The sequence below is a fragment of the Pavona decussata genome, unplaced genomic scaffold (assembly GCF_977016875.1).
Source record: "Pavona decussata unplaced genomic scaffold, jaPavDecu1.1 SCAFFOLD_192, whole genome shotgun sequence".
NCBI classification, from domain to species: domain Eukaryota; kingdom Metazoa; phylum Cnidaria; class Anthozoa; order Scleractinia; family Agariciidae; genus Pavona; species Pavona decussata.
This window is the reverse complement of record NW_028145601.1, coordinates 1,265,364-1,280,306: the sequence shown is the minus strand read 5'-3', so window position 1 is coordinate 1,280,306 and position 14,943 is coordinate 1,265,364. Positions and strand designations below refer to the sequence as shown.

At 41.6% G+C, this 14,943-nt stretch overlaps 5 protein-coding genes across 5 annotated transcripts in view; 2 read left to right on the top strand and 3 right to left on the bottom strand.

Moving 5' to 3' along the window:
* The window catches only part of LOC146462070 (dipeptidyl peptidase 9-like), a 203,213-nt gene that overhangs the window by 106,263 nt on the left and 82,007 nt on the right, over positions 1 to 14,943 (bottom strand). The gene's annotated exons all lie outside the window — the stretch shown is intronic.
* On the bottom strand, positions 559 to 3,556 carry LOC146462080 (uncharacterized). The gene is made up of 2 exons (XM_085086174.1): positions 3,404 to 3,556; positions 559 to 1,748 (listed from the first exon to the last, which is right to left on the bottom strand). Exons 1-2 carry the CDS (start codon positions 3,447 to 3,449, stop codon positions 1,117 to 1,119), a joined length of 678 nt encoding a protein of 225 aa, XP_084942300.1. The 5' UTR covers positions 3,450 to 3,556; the 3' UTR covers positions 559 to 1,116.
* Positions 6,153 to 6,780, top strand: LOC146462079 (uncharacterized). Its single transcript, XM_085086194.1, has one exon. The coding sequence runs from the start codon at positions 6,219 to 6,221 to the stop codon at positions 6,777 to 6,779; it is 561 nt and encodes a 186-aa protein (XP_084942320.1). The 5' UTR covers positions 6,153 to 6,218; the 3' UTR covers position 6,780.
* LOC146462078 (uncharacterized) lies at positions 6,780 to 9,242 on the top strand. Its single transcript, XM_085086193.1, has 2 exons — positions 6,780 to 7,595; positions 7,632 to 9,242. Exons 1-2 carry the CDS (start codon positions 6,783 to 6,785, stop codon positions 7,851 to 7,853), a joined length of 1,035 nt encoding a protein of 344 aa, XP_084942319.1. The 5' UTR covers positions 6,780 to 6,782; the 3' UTR covers positions 7,854 to 9,242.
* On the bottom strand, positions 10,231 to 13,263 carry LOC146462077 (uncharacterized). Its single transcript, XM_085086195.1, has 2 exons — positions 13,064 to 13,263; positions 10,231 to 11,427 (listed from the first exon to the last, which is right to left on the bottom strand). Exons 1-2 carry the CDS (start codon positions 13,107 to 13,109, stop codon positions 10,934 to 10,936), a joined length of 540 nt encoding a protein of 179 aa, XP_084942321.1. The 5' UTR covers positions 13,110 to 13,263; the 3' UTR covers positions 10,231 to 10,933.

Here is a 14,943-nt window from a genome sequence, read left to right as displayed (position 1 = left end):
TAAACCTTTGTGGGTCGATATCTACAGTCAACCCTCGATGCACTCCGTAATAATTCTTTGGCGTCGTTTCAACTCATGGCCCGGAGCCTCATCACTCTTGGAGTGAACCCTTTCTCGAGTAGATTTGTTTTTAGAACTGAATAAAGGAATTATTAAATACGGATAGAGACTCCTGGGGTGCCTACCATTTACGCAAACCACCCGGATGGAAATTCTCGACATAAATACGAAATGATTTAGCTTGTCTTAACATGCAAAATGTATGACCATCAGCTGTAAATCGCAAAAGGAGTAATACCAATGCATCACTTTGACCAGAAGCCCATAATTTCAGAAGTACTCTAAATGGAATGATGCGCACCATTGGATTTTCCAACTGGAATTTCCGGGTTTTCCATGTAAATGGTAAGCACTCCTGGGGTCAGTGAATGAGACCGTGATAGCGAGATGTCCGCCAGGCGAACGTTGATTGTAAAATAATTCAAAACGCTATTGAGCCCCTAGAAAGCCATCCGACCGATTCTTTCCGTCCCTAAAACTACCAGGCAGACAGCAAAGTGACTCGCAAAGCTTACGAATTTTATTTCCTTTACACTTCGATAAAATTACAGCGGCTGGTTGCTGGTTGGCCACAAGTTAACCCTTTAAGCCCTAACGGTGATCAACATCAAATTTCTCCCTATAATATCAATGCTTGTTCAACCCCTAAGGTTAATTCTTGACATTTTAATAAATTCTCCCTAATATTTTTATAAGAAAACGTATTGGGACAAGTTAGGTCAATTTATTCTTTGATATTAGGTGTGCGAACCCATTGACAGCAGTTTGCCGGACAATCGCCAGCACGGGCTTCTGAACCTGAATTTCCATCGCATATCGTTTAAACGTAAATGTAAATACAATTTATTTACCCACGAAGCACCAAAGAGCTCTAGGAACTCGTTCAAAGGTGTCTGTGCGTTCTAGGTCGAATTTGAATTTGGAAATGTAAATTTAAATTTTCACACTGCTGCTCAGGCGTTTGTTGGGCACGCTATCGTGTTCTTCTCGTTCGACAAGTTTTTCCCTGAGTACAGAGGAAGCGCTCATATTTTACACTAATCTAACAAAATTTATTTATTTCATTGGAAATGGAATACTACCAGTAAAAATCATACTTCCCAGAAGCAGAACCCCCATGAGGAAAACAGACGCACCATTTCTCTCCGCCATGTTGCAAATATGTTGACCACAGCAAGTAATGTTGCGTTGGTCGTTATTCGGCATTTTAACTTGTGAATCGCCGCAGGCAAGCGGAACCGTGCAACCCTTTGAATACACTGTAACGCCGTCCTCCGTAAACCTGCGTTTAAAACACTTTCGAAAGCCGGCCCCGCAGAATACTTCCACCGCCTTGTTGTCACAGTCACCCCACGAAATTTTGCTCTCACATTGCTTGCAGCGGAACGCAGATGCAATGAGGGTAGCTGTTGGAGTGAGCGCAAAGTTACAGAGGTCCTTTTCGCAAAAGGTTATTCTGCATTCCTCGCGGCGTCTCTCCCTGCAGGGATTATCCAAACGTGACACACATTTTTTTATGTATCTAATCTTGTCTCTTCGGGTTGGGGCTTCCATTACAGCTGCACATCTCTGGTGTTGGCCTCCACAAAAGGACTTATATGTAGTGTTCATGTCACAGTCCGACCAGGAAATAAGGCTTTCACAGCGAAGACAAAGTTGTCCGGGTTGTTGTTGCTGTTGCGCAAAACCTGCAAGTGAAGTTGGCATGGAATGACAACTACTTGTTTACTCAGGTCGGCATGGGACGGTTTTCAATGCAACATTGTTGCTTTAGAAGTTGTTTTTGTGCAACAACTCGCGGACAACGTTTTATAAAGCAATTGTGTCGCGCAAACACAGCGCAAGTATTTTACCTCTCTTCGAAACCAGGCAACGCATTGCAGCAACAGAATGTTCCCTTAAAAAGTTGTCCGCGCGCTACGTTGCGTTAAAAAGTTGTCTCGCGTACTGAACGTCACCTCGTTAGCGGTTGGCCGCTAAATTAGAGGGGCTTTTAAGTCGCGTTATGAACATCATTTATAAGAAAAAAAGAAAAGAAAACGCTTGCACGCTAGTAGAACCTACTATTCACCAATATTCACTATCTCTACCCCTGTCCCCCCCCCCCCCCCCCCAAAAAAAAAGGTGGTGTAGAAATGATGCAATCAAATTATAAGCTCAAAGGGGAAGTACCATGGGGGGTTTGGCATCTTTTGTTAAAAACGATGAAATAAGACCTTCAATCAGCTGCCAAATAATGCTAGAATGACGAGAGGAAAGAAGTCAACTCAGTTATTGAAAGGAATCTGTTCGTGATCTGTTCTAGCGAGTTTTGGAAACAAAAATGCAAGAACTTGAAAAGCATTAGCCTAACCGAGTTTTTCAAGTTTCAATTCATACCTGCCTACTCTGTGTCTGACCAGATGCACTAATCGACAGTTTTATTACACTGGGGTGATAATTTATAACAAACTTGACAATTATTTCTTTATTTCTGCTGACAGACAAACATTTTTAGGTTTTGAAATGACAGCAAATTTCAAGCTCAATGAGGCCTGTGGTAGATATTCTGTAATTCTACAGTCAGCTCTTGAAATCACATAAGCTGTGAACTGGCTCCTTCAGTGGAATAAGCCAGCCACCCTAAATAACTTTAACCAGCCGAAATAGTTTTTATATTGGAGAGTTATTCCCGCCTTTTCCGGCCCCAAATTCTCGTTTGTGCGCACCTGCTTGATTGTGCCTTTAGTCGTTTCCAAGTTGCTTTAGTTTTTAATAATTGAGAGACCGCCGCGGTCATGTCAGCTGCGGAGAGATTGCCTTTAAAAAGTTCCAAAGCTTTAACGGGATTCGAACCCATGACTTCTGCGATACCGGTGCAGTGCTCTATCAACTGAGCTATCAAGCCAACTGGAAGCTGGTCATTTTGTGAATTCGTAATATACCAGTTGAGGTGATGATGAGATGAAAGTGCAATATACGAAATTCGCGATCGCAGTTTAAGCGAATGAAAGCCTGAAAGCCGGGGCCGGATTCGAGTCCGTGATCTCTGCTTTAGGTTTTGCTTCCAAGATGCGATGGGAGGCATAACTCTAAGACACAATTCAGTTCACGTTTTTCCTATCAATTGGAAGATATGACGCTTCTTATTCTTTCCGAACAGTCTAAAAACGCAACAAATGGTGGTGATCGGATCCTCCTTGAACAGAATATTGTTACCCAAAAATTGAACGCTCCTTACCAAAGAAATAGAAAGGTGATTTTGCTGTATACACACTTTCTTTTTCATAGGATTTTTTACTTAAAGAGCTTTTCAAAAAAGTAATTTAGTATAAAATAAGTAAAACATGATGTAGGTACCTACCAGCACTCCAACAAAAAAGCGAAAGGAAACAGATCGCAAGTTCCATTCCAAGCCTCGATAACTCGTTTGACTAAATTTTGCAACCGTTGGTCAATATGAAACCCACTGAAAAACGATTCACTTTGTCGCGAAGGGAACTAACTCCTTAACTGAACTCGAATATAGATACTAGAAAGGAAGTGCTGCAGTAAAATATTTTCTTTTTTTTTTTATGTCTGTCGGGTACGGTACATTAATTTGAATAAAACAGGTGGACACAGACAGTAGCACACAGACCGTTGAGTTGAATCTTATTTAATTTATCGTGTTTTTTGTTCGATCTTATCCGTTTCCCTTTAGACAAACGACAATATCTTCATAGCAGTGTCATTTCCATTTTTTCACTAGTCGTCGCTCTCTCTTTTAGAGCAAATAAAAAAAACTAATTTAATATGGTATGGGCGTTTTCGATCCCCAACCAACCTCTTTTCCAGAGATATTCTCTTGTAAATAATGGGAGGGAACGAATACGAGGTTGGTCCTCACTTTTAATAGAGTGTGTGCACGACGGCCATGTTGGAGGACCGAAACAATACAATGATTTTCCTTTGGGAAATATATTCTATTTTTATGCAAATATCTTCTATTGTTTTAGTCCTCCAACATGGCCGCCGTGCACACACTCTATTGTCAATCCTTTCTGCGTTTGGCAGCGGAATGTAGATCACAAAACTTATCATATACACAGGAATGAGAACGAACAAACAAAGATTCGATTTTCACCTGTACTCGGTTTAAAATGTATTCGACGTGGGCGCTTTTTATTACAAATTGATTAGACCTAACCTCACAGTGGTCGTTTTAGGAAAACTTAAAAGCAGTTATTTCGAATTGGTGTTGTAAAACAACAAATTTGTTTATGATTGTATCTGATAGCAGCAGCTTTCTAACAGCTGGTTAACTAGAGTGACAATATGAGTGGAATATATGGTGATATATAGGCTGGATAACATAAACACACTACATTGAGTGACAGAGAAAAACAATCTACACACAGTAAATGTGTCAGTACTGGGCTCACAGGACTGCATGTCTGTTATCGTCCTTTAAAACACTGAAACATGCGGGCAAAGAAGTTCTGAAGTCTACTAATTGAAGTCCCAGTTCGGTTCGAACGAAAGCCGGTCATGTCTGGCGAAACTTTTTGGCTGTACAATTGCTGTCGCCTCTTAATTCTTCACTCTGCGTCTGGGTTGAGGCCAAAACACTATCAGTTTAAATTATAGAATAGGCAACTTGAGTTAGATATGCACTTTATTTTATTTCTTAATTACTTTAAGCTATTTAACAATTAGATTATGAGCTCGAGATTTCTATCGCGTGATAGTTGATGAGGGCGAAGCCCGAATCAAATATCACGCATAGAAATCGAGAGCGAATAATCTAATTGTTTTAGTATAAATCTACTAGTCGTTCAAAACTAAACAAGTAAATTATCTATTTCCTCATCGCAGACACTTCGAAAACGCGAAGAAGCGGGCGCCGTTTTGTTGAAAATCGCTACTCACTATCTATCACAGAATAGATACCGAGTAGCGTAGCCAATCAGAGAACGGCATTCGTGATAGAACACTAGTAGATTTATACTAAAACATGATAGCAGCCGGTAGACTGCAATTGCATATTTATTAGGGGGCTTATACAAGGAGAACATTAAATGTGATTATAAGGCAAGTTTTGTAGTGTTTACATTCAATTGTGAGGCCTGCAGGGGCAGGATTCACAATGTTCTCCCAAGTTAAAATGTGTCTTAAGTATTGTTTGTTTATAATAGCCTTTTGTTCACATAACAAAAGACAATTATTTATAAACAATAGGCTCCTGAATCTGGCCCCAAGTTCACACTTAAGCTATGAGAGCAAGCACAAGTGACAAAAATCGTGTGTGAATTGGTGTGAGATAAACTCAAGCATGAGCATAAGAAAAGAAGTTGTTTTCTCTTTCGACTTATGCTTATGCATATTTTAGGGGTACTGGAGCTTATGCCACAGGTGTGAACCGTCGTGAGGTAAATGCAAGCTGATCTGGCGCATTCAGAGCACGAGAAAATCAAAAGTACTCTCCGTCTCACGGTACCATTTCACACAGTATTTCTCATATGTTTGTTTGTGCTTATTCTTATACCTATCTTACAAGTGTGATCCAGGCAAGTTTCTATTTTTATGGCTGGGTGAAACATGCGCAACAGTTTGTATCATCCGATCCGAATAACTGATTTGTTATCCGATTGGTTTGTTAGGAAGGCGGGTGGCTCTTAATCAGGCAGGTTGAAGACGCAAAAATCATTCCAAAACCTGTGACTAGAGTTTTCGGGCTCGTCGGTTAGCAGATGTTTGACCAAATCGCAAAGTGGACGCGGTGGTCTATGGGAACAATGCACGTCATATGATTCAAACTCAACCTCGTTCCCAGGGTCCTCTCTATTCCTCCCTCGAGGAATTCAATTTGGCATACAGACTGGTTATCGCGTCAGAAATATAGTTCCCTATAAGTATTTATGTTGTGATCTAGTGGTTCAAATGTTAGAGTGTTAGACCCATCGAGTACAGTAAAATAAACAACGCTACAGGGAAGTACTGCTCAAGAGTTTTCATTTCAGTGGTGACACTCTTAAGTCGTAAAAGTTAGAACCACATTCAAATGGATAAAAGTTTGAGGGAGGTGCGGAGTTTTTAATCTTGGTTTTTATTATTTTTGTTGCTACGTGCATTTAGTTACAGAACTCATCGAAGACTCAAAGGGGGCTGGTATAGGACTGCACGAAACACCAGAGTTGATGAAACAAGACGTACTTGAGCAACGAGAAAGTTCATTGGAATTTACACGGAATAGGAACATAAGCGAGGAAACACCCACTGGTGGCTCAGATTCCATTCTAGCAGAGAGCAGCAGTGATGTATTCTCTGAAGCTGCCAGCAAAGACTTCAAAGATGGTCCCCCATCAGAAGATGTCACTGATAGTAATCCGCAGTTACGCGGACCCGTGCTCCCTGATTCCGACTCACCAGTCAAAACTGCCTTGGTAAAGACTACTTCTCAAGATTACATCCCAGCCCCTGAGGACTCGTCAACACTCAGCTCTGCACCGGAAGAAGGAAACCTGGCAGATTTGGATGTTGTGCAGGAACTAGGAATCGAGGAAGGTGTCTCCAACTTAGAGCTTGCGAACTCTACTAAGCAGGAGCATGGGAACGAAGCCATTCAGTGTGAAAGCGCAGTAGATTTGCAGGCTGCAATCCCCAGCTTGGGTCATACAAACACTCGTAAGCCTGACACGGAAGAGAAGCAGGTAGCGGGGTACCGTAGTAGCCTTAATATCTCGCCTTCATCAAGATGAACAATGGCGGCGTCATTCAGTGGCACTCGCCATGTGTCAGAGAAAACCGAGAGTTCTGTGAAGACCGTGACGAGTACTGTTCGCCGACAGGTGGTCTCCTCCAAACAGTCTTATGTTAGTAGCGTGACAATTCCTGAACACAGTAACAATGGTAACGTCATCGTGTCCGTGACACTGAGTGTCACACAGCTTACTGAGCAATCCCCTTTTGAGTTGGAAAACCACTCTTTTAGAGCCTCCAATGAAAGCACGACGCTGACCCACCACGCGGTTAGGTCTGAAGTGCGCCAAACTGTCACGCAAACCAACGGAGGTCACGCAAAAACTGACTTTTCTGCGTCACGTCTTGAAGAGAGGTTGGCGTCGCATTCATCCTCCATCGATGGGAACCAAACTGTAACGTACCAGATAAACTTTGAAGGGACGCCAGGAAGGGACCCCTATACAGTCAAGAAATCGTACACTTCGTCTTTACAAAGCCCGCCACATACAAGTGGGGAAGGTGGCGACATATCACCCTCAGGCTCACTTTTGGAAATCTCCAGTAACACAGTGATAGACGAAGAGGAAGAGCATGAACAAGAACAGGCAGACCAACCAAACGGCTCTTCAAAATCAGCCAGGTCGGAAAGCCCCGAGGAGCCAGATAGCGATACGGAATCTTTCATGAGTGCTAAAGAAGATGTTACCTCGGATACGGATACTGCTGCATACATGACTGCAGGAGGCAGTTCAACTTCTCTCTACACAGACGCCGCCTCTGTTGTCGACAGCGCTACAGAAGAGGCAAGCACTCCTGTCAACTCTGAGACCGAGGTGGAGGATGAGGAAGAGGAGGAGGAGGAGGAAGAGGAGGAGGAGGAGGAGGAGGAGGAAGGGGTCCAGGGTTCTGGAACACCGAGGGCGGGTGAAGAAGACGCTGCTGAACGCAGTCGCTCAGGAACTCTGAAGGGATTGAGAGATCAAACCACCATCCTTGGTAGTGGTGTGACATCTGATGGCGATCTCGGATACCGAGGGGATACCGAAGAAGACCTCGCCTCTTCCGAAGATCTCCGAATGGAAGGCATGTGATTTACGCTGTGCCACGGATTGGCACTGAATTTGGAAACATTAGTCGTGTATATGTTCTCCGACTTTAACGATTCTTGTTCATCTGCGTTATTTTCCTCTTATTGTTTTGTACGTTTCTGAAGCGTCATTTTCCGTTTTCCTCCTGTTCTTAATGAAAAATGAAATGAAAATTCTCCATTCTCCCAGCAATCGCGCTTTCCACCATCTTTGAAGAAAAATGGTGACTGCTTTCACAGTCTGTTTTCACCAATCATCCTCACCATCCGCTCATACCATCTAGTGTTCTGGGCCGGGTTGTTCAAAAGCCGATTAACGCTAATCCACGATTAAAAGTTAAGCGACGTTTTCACCTGGCTCATTAAAAATTGTTTTAAAACTCTTTTTAAGCTAATGGTAAAAAAAAGTGTGCGTCAAAACTGAAGGACAAAAATCTTTTTGAAGAGTCTTTATTGGTTAGTAATAAAGCTCGAATCAAAGTTCACTTTAACCCAGGATAAGTTTAATCGGACTTTGAACAACTGGGCACTGGGGCTTTACAAAGGTCTATTGTGGGACTAACAATAGCCCATTGTTAAGAAACAATTGTTGGCTTAGGAGGACTTCCTAAATATGGCACCAGAATTACATTGTTGCTGTTTCGAAGTGTTAGACAGAGCGTAAAAGATCTTTTTTGAAATGTGTACAACTATGGCATAACCCGTTACGCTACTATTGGTACATAGAGTGGTTTCCAATTGAGTGTCGTAAAACCAAAACCAAAGTAGCTACTCTGGCCAATCGCAACAGATGTAAACAACACAACGAGCCAATCAGAATTCGAAGCAAAGACATGTAACTGGCGCCAAGCGCGGGAAAACGCGTGCGGCGAAAACACGATTGGTTTTGGTTTGGGTTCCCATTGGTTGAGAAAGTGGCGCGAGTTTTGTTAATCAATCACAGAGCGTAGTAATGCAAAACCAAACCAAACGCGAATTACTTTCGAAACTAAACTGAAAACCGCTCTAAGAGTGTTTGGAAAGTTAATTTAGGTGATGTCAGGAATTTATAAATCGCGGTAGGAATGCGTCGTTTTTCTAAATGGCTTTCATTTGAATTTTTCCACTTTAGGAATTATATGCAGACTCAAAAACTAGAACTGCCAAGTTTTTAATGCAGTTTACAGCACTACAGGACAGAAGCATTTTTTATTTCAATCGTCACATTTCAGGATTTCTGTCCATAGACTCAAAGGTTAGAATGACATTTCATAGCTGAGTGTCTCATCCTGGGACACCACCGTATTGAAAGGGCTAAAGTCGCTTCGTAGTATTTTCTATGGCAGAAATTTTGACTCTATCAAAAGGAATACAAAAGCTTAATGAATTACCCCTGTGAACTTTTTGTTTTTGTTTTAAGTACTGCTACTTAAAAAGTAGCGTTCATTCTGGCGTACATGCTATTTTATAGTAGTTAGGGTGGCTCGTAGTTTGTTTATAGTGTCAGTATTTCAGTGCTATCGCAAAAGCTCGATTTACTCAGTTGAGAAAAATGAAGAAAAAAAAAAGAGTTTTGTACTTAAAAAAGTTAAAATCACAAGAATTGAACTGTTGCCTTGAATAAATTCATTGTGATAAGGTGGTAAAGAAACTGTGCGTATGTGAGTGTTACCCACCCCGGTACTAGAACCCTCTGCATGGATAGTTGCGGTAAGATCGGGTCCTTCCCTTGCCCTGTAAGCCATTTAGAGAGGGAATACTACATTGTTGTGGTCCACCACACCTCGCTCTTATCTTGTAATTGTCAACGTCCTGCGGGCAGTCATATTGCCGTACGTAAAACTTTGTGGGTCGATATCTACAGTCAACCCTCAATGCACTCCGTAATAATGGTAGTTACGTTCAGTAATAATTCTTTGGCGTCGTTTCAACTCATGGTCCGGAGCCTCATCTCTCTTGGAGTGAACCCTTTCTCGAGTAGATTTATTTTTAGAACTGACTCAAGGAATCATTAAATACGGATAGAGACTCCAGGGGTGCCTACCATTTACGCAAACCACCTGGATGGAAATTCTCGACATAAATACGAAATGATTTGCAAAATGTATGAACATCAGCTGTAAATCGCAAAAGGAGTAATACCAATGCATCACTTTGACCAGAAGCCCATAATTTCAGAAGTACTCCAAATGGAATGATGCGTACCATTTGATTTTCCAACTGGAATTTCCGGGTTTTCCATGTAAATGGTAAGCACTCCTGGGGTCAGTGAATGAGACCGTGATAGCGAGATGTCCGCCAGGCGAACGTTGATTGTAAAATAATTCAAAACGCTATTGAGCCCCTAGAAAGCCATCCGACCGATTCTTTCCGTTCCTAAAACTACCAGGCAGACAGCAAAGTGACTCGCAAAGCTTACAAATTTTATTTCCTTTACACTTCGATAAAATTACAGCGGCTGGTTGCTGGTTGGCCACAAGTTAACCCTTTAAGCCCTAACGGTGATCAACATCAAATTTCTCCCTATAATATCAATGCTTGTTCAACCCCTAAGGTTAATTCTTGACATTTTAATAAATTCTCCCTAATATTTTTATAAGAAAACGTATTGGGACAAGTTAGGTCAATTTATTCTTTGATATTAGGTGTGCGAACCCATTGACAGCAGTTTGCCGGACAATCGCCAGCACGGGCTTCTGAACCTGAATTTCCATCGCATATCGTTTAAGCGTAAATGTAAATACAATTTATTTACCCACGAAGCACCAAAGAGCTCTAGGGGCTCGTTCAAAGGTGTCCGTGCGTTCCAGGTCGAATTTGAATTTGGAAATGTAAATTTAAATTTTCACACTGCTGCTCAGGCGTTTGTTGGGCACGCTATCGTGTTCTTCTCGTTCGATACGTTTTTCCCTGAGTACAGAGGAAGCGCTCATATTTTACACTAAACTAACAAAGTTTATTTATTTCATTCGGAAATGGAATACTACCGTACCAGTAAAAATCATACTTCCAAGAAGCAGAACCCCCATGAGGAAAACAGATGCACCATTTCTCTCCGCCATGTTGCAAACATGTTGACCACAGCAAGTAATGTTGCGTTGGTCGTTATTCGCCTTTTCTAACTTGTGAATCGCCGCAGGCAAGCGGAACCGTGCAACCCTTTGAATACACTGTAACGCCGTCCTCCGTAAACCTGCGTTTAAAACACTTTCGAAAGCCGGCCCCGCAGAATACGTCCACCGCCTTGTTGTCACAGTCACCCCACGAAATTTTGCTCTCACATTGCTTGCAGCGGAACGCAGATGCAATGAGGGTAGCTGTTGGAGTGAGCGCAAAGTTACAGAGGTCCTTTTCGCAAAAGGTTATTCTGCATTCCTCGCGGCGTCTCTCCCTGCAGGGATTATCCAAACGTGACACACATTTTTTGATGTATCTAATCTTGTCTCTTCGGGTTGGGGCTTCCATTACAGCGGCACATCTCTGGTGTTGGCCTCCACAAAAGGACTTATATGTAGTGTTTATGTCACAGCCGGACCAGGAAATGTTGCTTACACAGCGGAGACAAAGTTGTCGGGGTTGTTGTTGCTGTTGCGCAAAACCTGCAAGTGAAGTTGGCATGGAATGACAACTACCCGTTTAATCAGGTCGGCATGGGACGGTTTTCAATGCAACATTGTTGCTTTAGAAGTTGTTTTTGTGCAACAACTCGCGGACAACGTTTTATAAAGCAATTGTGTCGCGCAAACACAGCGCAAGTATTTAACCTCTCTTCGAAACCAGGCAACGCATTGCAGCAACAGAATGTTCCCTTAAAAAGTTGTCCGCGCGCTACGTTGCGTTAAAAAGTTGTCTCGTGTACTGAACGTCACAGAGGGGCTTTTAAGTCGCGTTATGAACATCATTTATAAGAAAAAAAGAAAAGAAAACGCTTGCACGCTAGTAGAACCTCAGTACTACTCACGAATATTCACTATCTCTACCCCTGTCCCCCCCTCCCCCCCTCCCCAAAAAAAGGTGGTGTAGAAATGATGCAATCAAATTATAAGCTCAAAGGGGAAGTACCATGGGGGGTTTTGGTATCTTTTGTTAAAAGCGATGAAATAAGACCTTCAATCAGCTGCCAAATAATTCTAGAATGACGAAAAGGAAAGAAGTCGACTCAATTATTAAAAGGAATCTGTTCGTGATCTGTTCTAGCGAGTTTTGGAAACAAAAATGCAAGAACTTGAAAAGCATTAGCCTAACCGAGTTTTTCAAGTTTCAATCCATATCGGCCTACTCTGTGTCTGACCAGATGCACTAATCGACAGTTTTATTACACTGGGGTGATAATTTATAACAAACTTGACAATTATTTCATTGTTTCTGCTGACAGACAAACATTTTTAGGTTTTGAAATGACAGCAAATTTCAAGCTCAATGAGGCCTGTGGTAGATATACTGTAATTCTACAGTCAGCTCTTGAAATCACATAAGCTGTGAACTGGCTCCTTCAGTGGAATAAGCCAGCCACCCTAAATAACTTTAACCAGCCGAAATAGTTTTTATATTGGAGAGTTATTCCCGCCTTTGCCGGCCCCAAATTCTCGTTTGTGCGCACCTGCTTGATTGTGCCTTTAGTCGTTTCCAAGTTGCTTTAGTTTTTAATAATTGAGAGACCGCCGCGGTCATGTTAGCTGCGGAGAGATTGCCTTTAAAAAGTTCCAAAGCTTTAACGGGATTCGAACCCATGACTTCTCCGATACCGGTGCAGTGCTCTATCAACTGAGCTATCAAGCCAACTGGAAGCTGGTCATTTTGTGAATTCGTAATATACCAGTTGAGGTGATGATGAGATGAAAGTGAAATATACGAAATTCGCGATCGCAGTTTAAGCGAATGAAAGCCTGAAAGCCGGGGCAGGATTCGAGTCCGTGATCTCTGCTTTAGGTTTTGCTTCCAAGATGCGATGGGAGGCATAACTCTAAGACACAATTCAGTTCACGTTTTTCCTATCAATTGGAAGATATGACGCTTCTTATTCTTTCCGAACAGTCTAGAAACGCAACAAATGGTGGTGATCGGATCCTCCTTGAACAGGATATTGTTACCCAAAAATTGAAAGCTCCTTACCAAAGAAATAGAAAGATGATTTTGCTGTATACACACTTTCTTTTTCATAGGATTTTTTACTTAAAGAGCTTTTCAAAAAAGTAATTTAGTATAAAATAAGAAAAACATGATGTAGGTACCTACCAGCACTCCAATAAAGAAGCGAAAGGAAACAGATCACAAGTTCCATTCCAAGCCTCGATAACTCGTTTGACTAAATTTTGCAACCGTTGGTCAATATGAAACCCACTGAAAAACGATTCACTTTGTCGCGAAGGGAACTAACTCCTTAACTGAACTCGATTATAGATACTAGAAAGGAAGTGCTGCAGATAAATATTTTCTTTTTTTTTTTTATGTCTGTCGGTTATGGTACATTAATTTGAAAAACAGGTGGACACAGACAGTAGCACACAGACCGTTGAGTTGAATCTTATTTAATTTATCGTGTTTTTTGTTCGATCTTATCCGTTTCCCTTTAGACAAACGACAATATTCTCATAGCAGTGTCATTTCCATTTTTTCACTAGTCGTCGCTCGCTCTTTTAGAACAAATAAAAAAAAATAATTTGATATGGTATGGGCGTTTTCGATCCCCACCCAACCTCTTTCCCAGGGATGTTCTCTTGTAAATAATGGGAGGCAACGAATACAAGGTTGGTCCTCACTTTTAATTGTCAATCCTTTCTCGTTTGGCAGCGGAATGTAGACCACAAAACTTATCATATGCACAGGAATGAGAACGAACAAACAAAGATTCGATTTTCACCTGTACTCGGTTTAAAATGTATTCGACGTGGGCGCTTTTTATTACAAATTGGTTAGACCTAAGCTCACAGTGGTCGTTTTAGGAAAACTTAGAAGCAGTTATTTCGAATTAGTGTTGTAAAACGACAAAGTTGTTTATGATTATATCTGATAGCAGCAGCTTTCTAACAGCTGGTTAACTAGAGTGACAATATGACTGGAATATATGGTGTTATATAGGCTGGATAACATGAACACACTACATTGAGTGAAAGAGAAAAACAATCAACACACAGTAAATGTGTCAGTACTGGGCTCACAGGACTGCATGTCTGTTATCGTCCTTTAAAACACTGAAACATGCGGGCAAAGAAGTTCTGAAGTCTACTGATTGAAGCGCCAGTTCGGTTCCAACGTAAGCCGGTCATGTCTGGCGAAACGTTTTGGCTGTACAATTGCTGTCGCCTCCCAATTCTTCAGTCTGCGTCTGGGTTGAGGCCAAAACACTATCAGCAGTAAATTATAGAATAGGCAACTTGAGTTAGACATGCACTTTATTTTATTTCTTAATTACCTTAAGCTATAACATGATAGCAGCCGGTAGACTGCAATTGCATATTTATTAGGGGGCTTATACAAGGAGAACATTAAATGTGATTATAAGGCAAGTTTTGTAGTGTTTAAATTCAACTGTGAGACCTGCAGGGGCAGGATTCACAATGTTCTCCCAAGTTAAAATGTGTCTTAAGTATTGTTTGTTTATAATAGCCTTTTGTTCACATAACAAAAGACAATTATTTATAAACAATAAGCTCCTGAATCTGGCCCCAAGTTCACACTTAAGCTATGAGAGCAAGCACGAGTGACAAAAATCGTGTGTGAATTGGTGTGAGATAAACTCAAGCATGAGCATAACTACAAGCACAAGAAAAGAAGTTGTTTTCTCTTTCGACTTATGCTTATGCATATTTTAGGGGTACTGGTGCTTATGCCACAGGTGTGAACCGTCGTGAGGTAAATGCAAGCTGATCTGGCGCATTCAGAGCACGAGAAAATCAAAAGTACTCTCCGTCTCACGGTACCATTTCACACAGTATTTCTCATATGTTTGTTTGTGCTTATTCTTATACCTATCTTACAAGTGTGATCCAGGCAAGTTTCTATTTTTATGGCTGGGTGAAACATGCGCAACAGTTTGTATCATCCGATCCGAATAACTGATTTGTTATCCGATTGGTTTGTTAGGAAGGCGGGTGGCTCTTAATCAGGCAGGTTGA

Excerpts from the sequence above, each read along its gene's own strand:
- LOC146462080 (XM_085086174.1), bottom strand. The coding sequence starts at position 3,449 with ATGGAACTTGCGATCTGTTTCCTTTCGCTTTTTTGTTGGAGTGCTG. Across the intron at positions 1,749-3,403 it reads GCTTTTTTGTTGGAGTGCTG|GTTTTGCGCAACAGCAACAA; the intron begins GTAGGTACCTAC and ends CTTCACTTGCAG.
- LOC146462079 (XM_085086194.1), top strand. The coding sequence starts at position 6,219 with ATGAAACAAGACGTACTTGAGCAACGAGAAAGTTCATTGGAATTTACA.
- LOC146462078 (XM_085086193.1), top strand. The coding sequence starts at position 6,783 with ATGGCGGCGTCATTCAGTGGCACTCGCCATGTGTCAGAGAAAACCGAG. Across the intron at positions 7,596-7,631 it reads CTGTCAACTCTGAGACCGAG|GAGGAGGAGGAGGAGGAGGA; the intron begins GTGGAGGATGAG and ends GAGGAGGAAGAG.
- LOC146462077 (XM_085086195.1), bottom strand. The coding sequence starts at position 13,109 with ATGGAACTTGTGATCTGTTTCCTTTCGCTTCTTTATTGGAGTGCTG. Across the intron at positions 11,428-13,063 it reads GCTTCTTTATTGGAGTGCTG|GTTTTGCGCAACAGCAACAA; the intron begins GTAGGTACCTAC and ends CTTCACTTGCAG.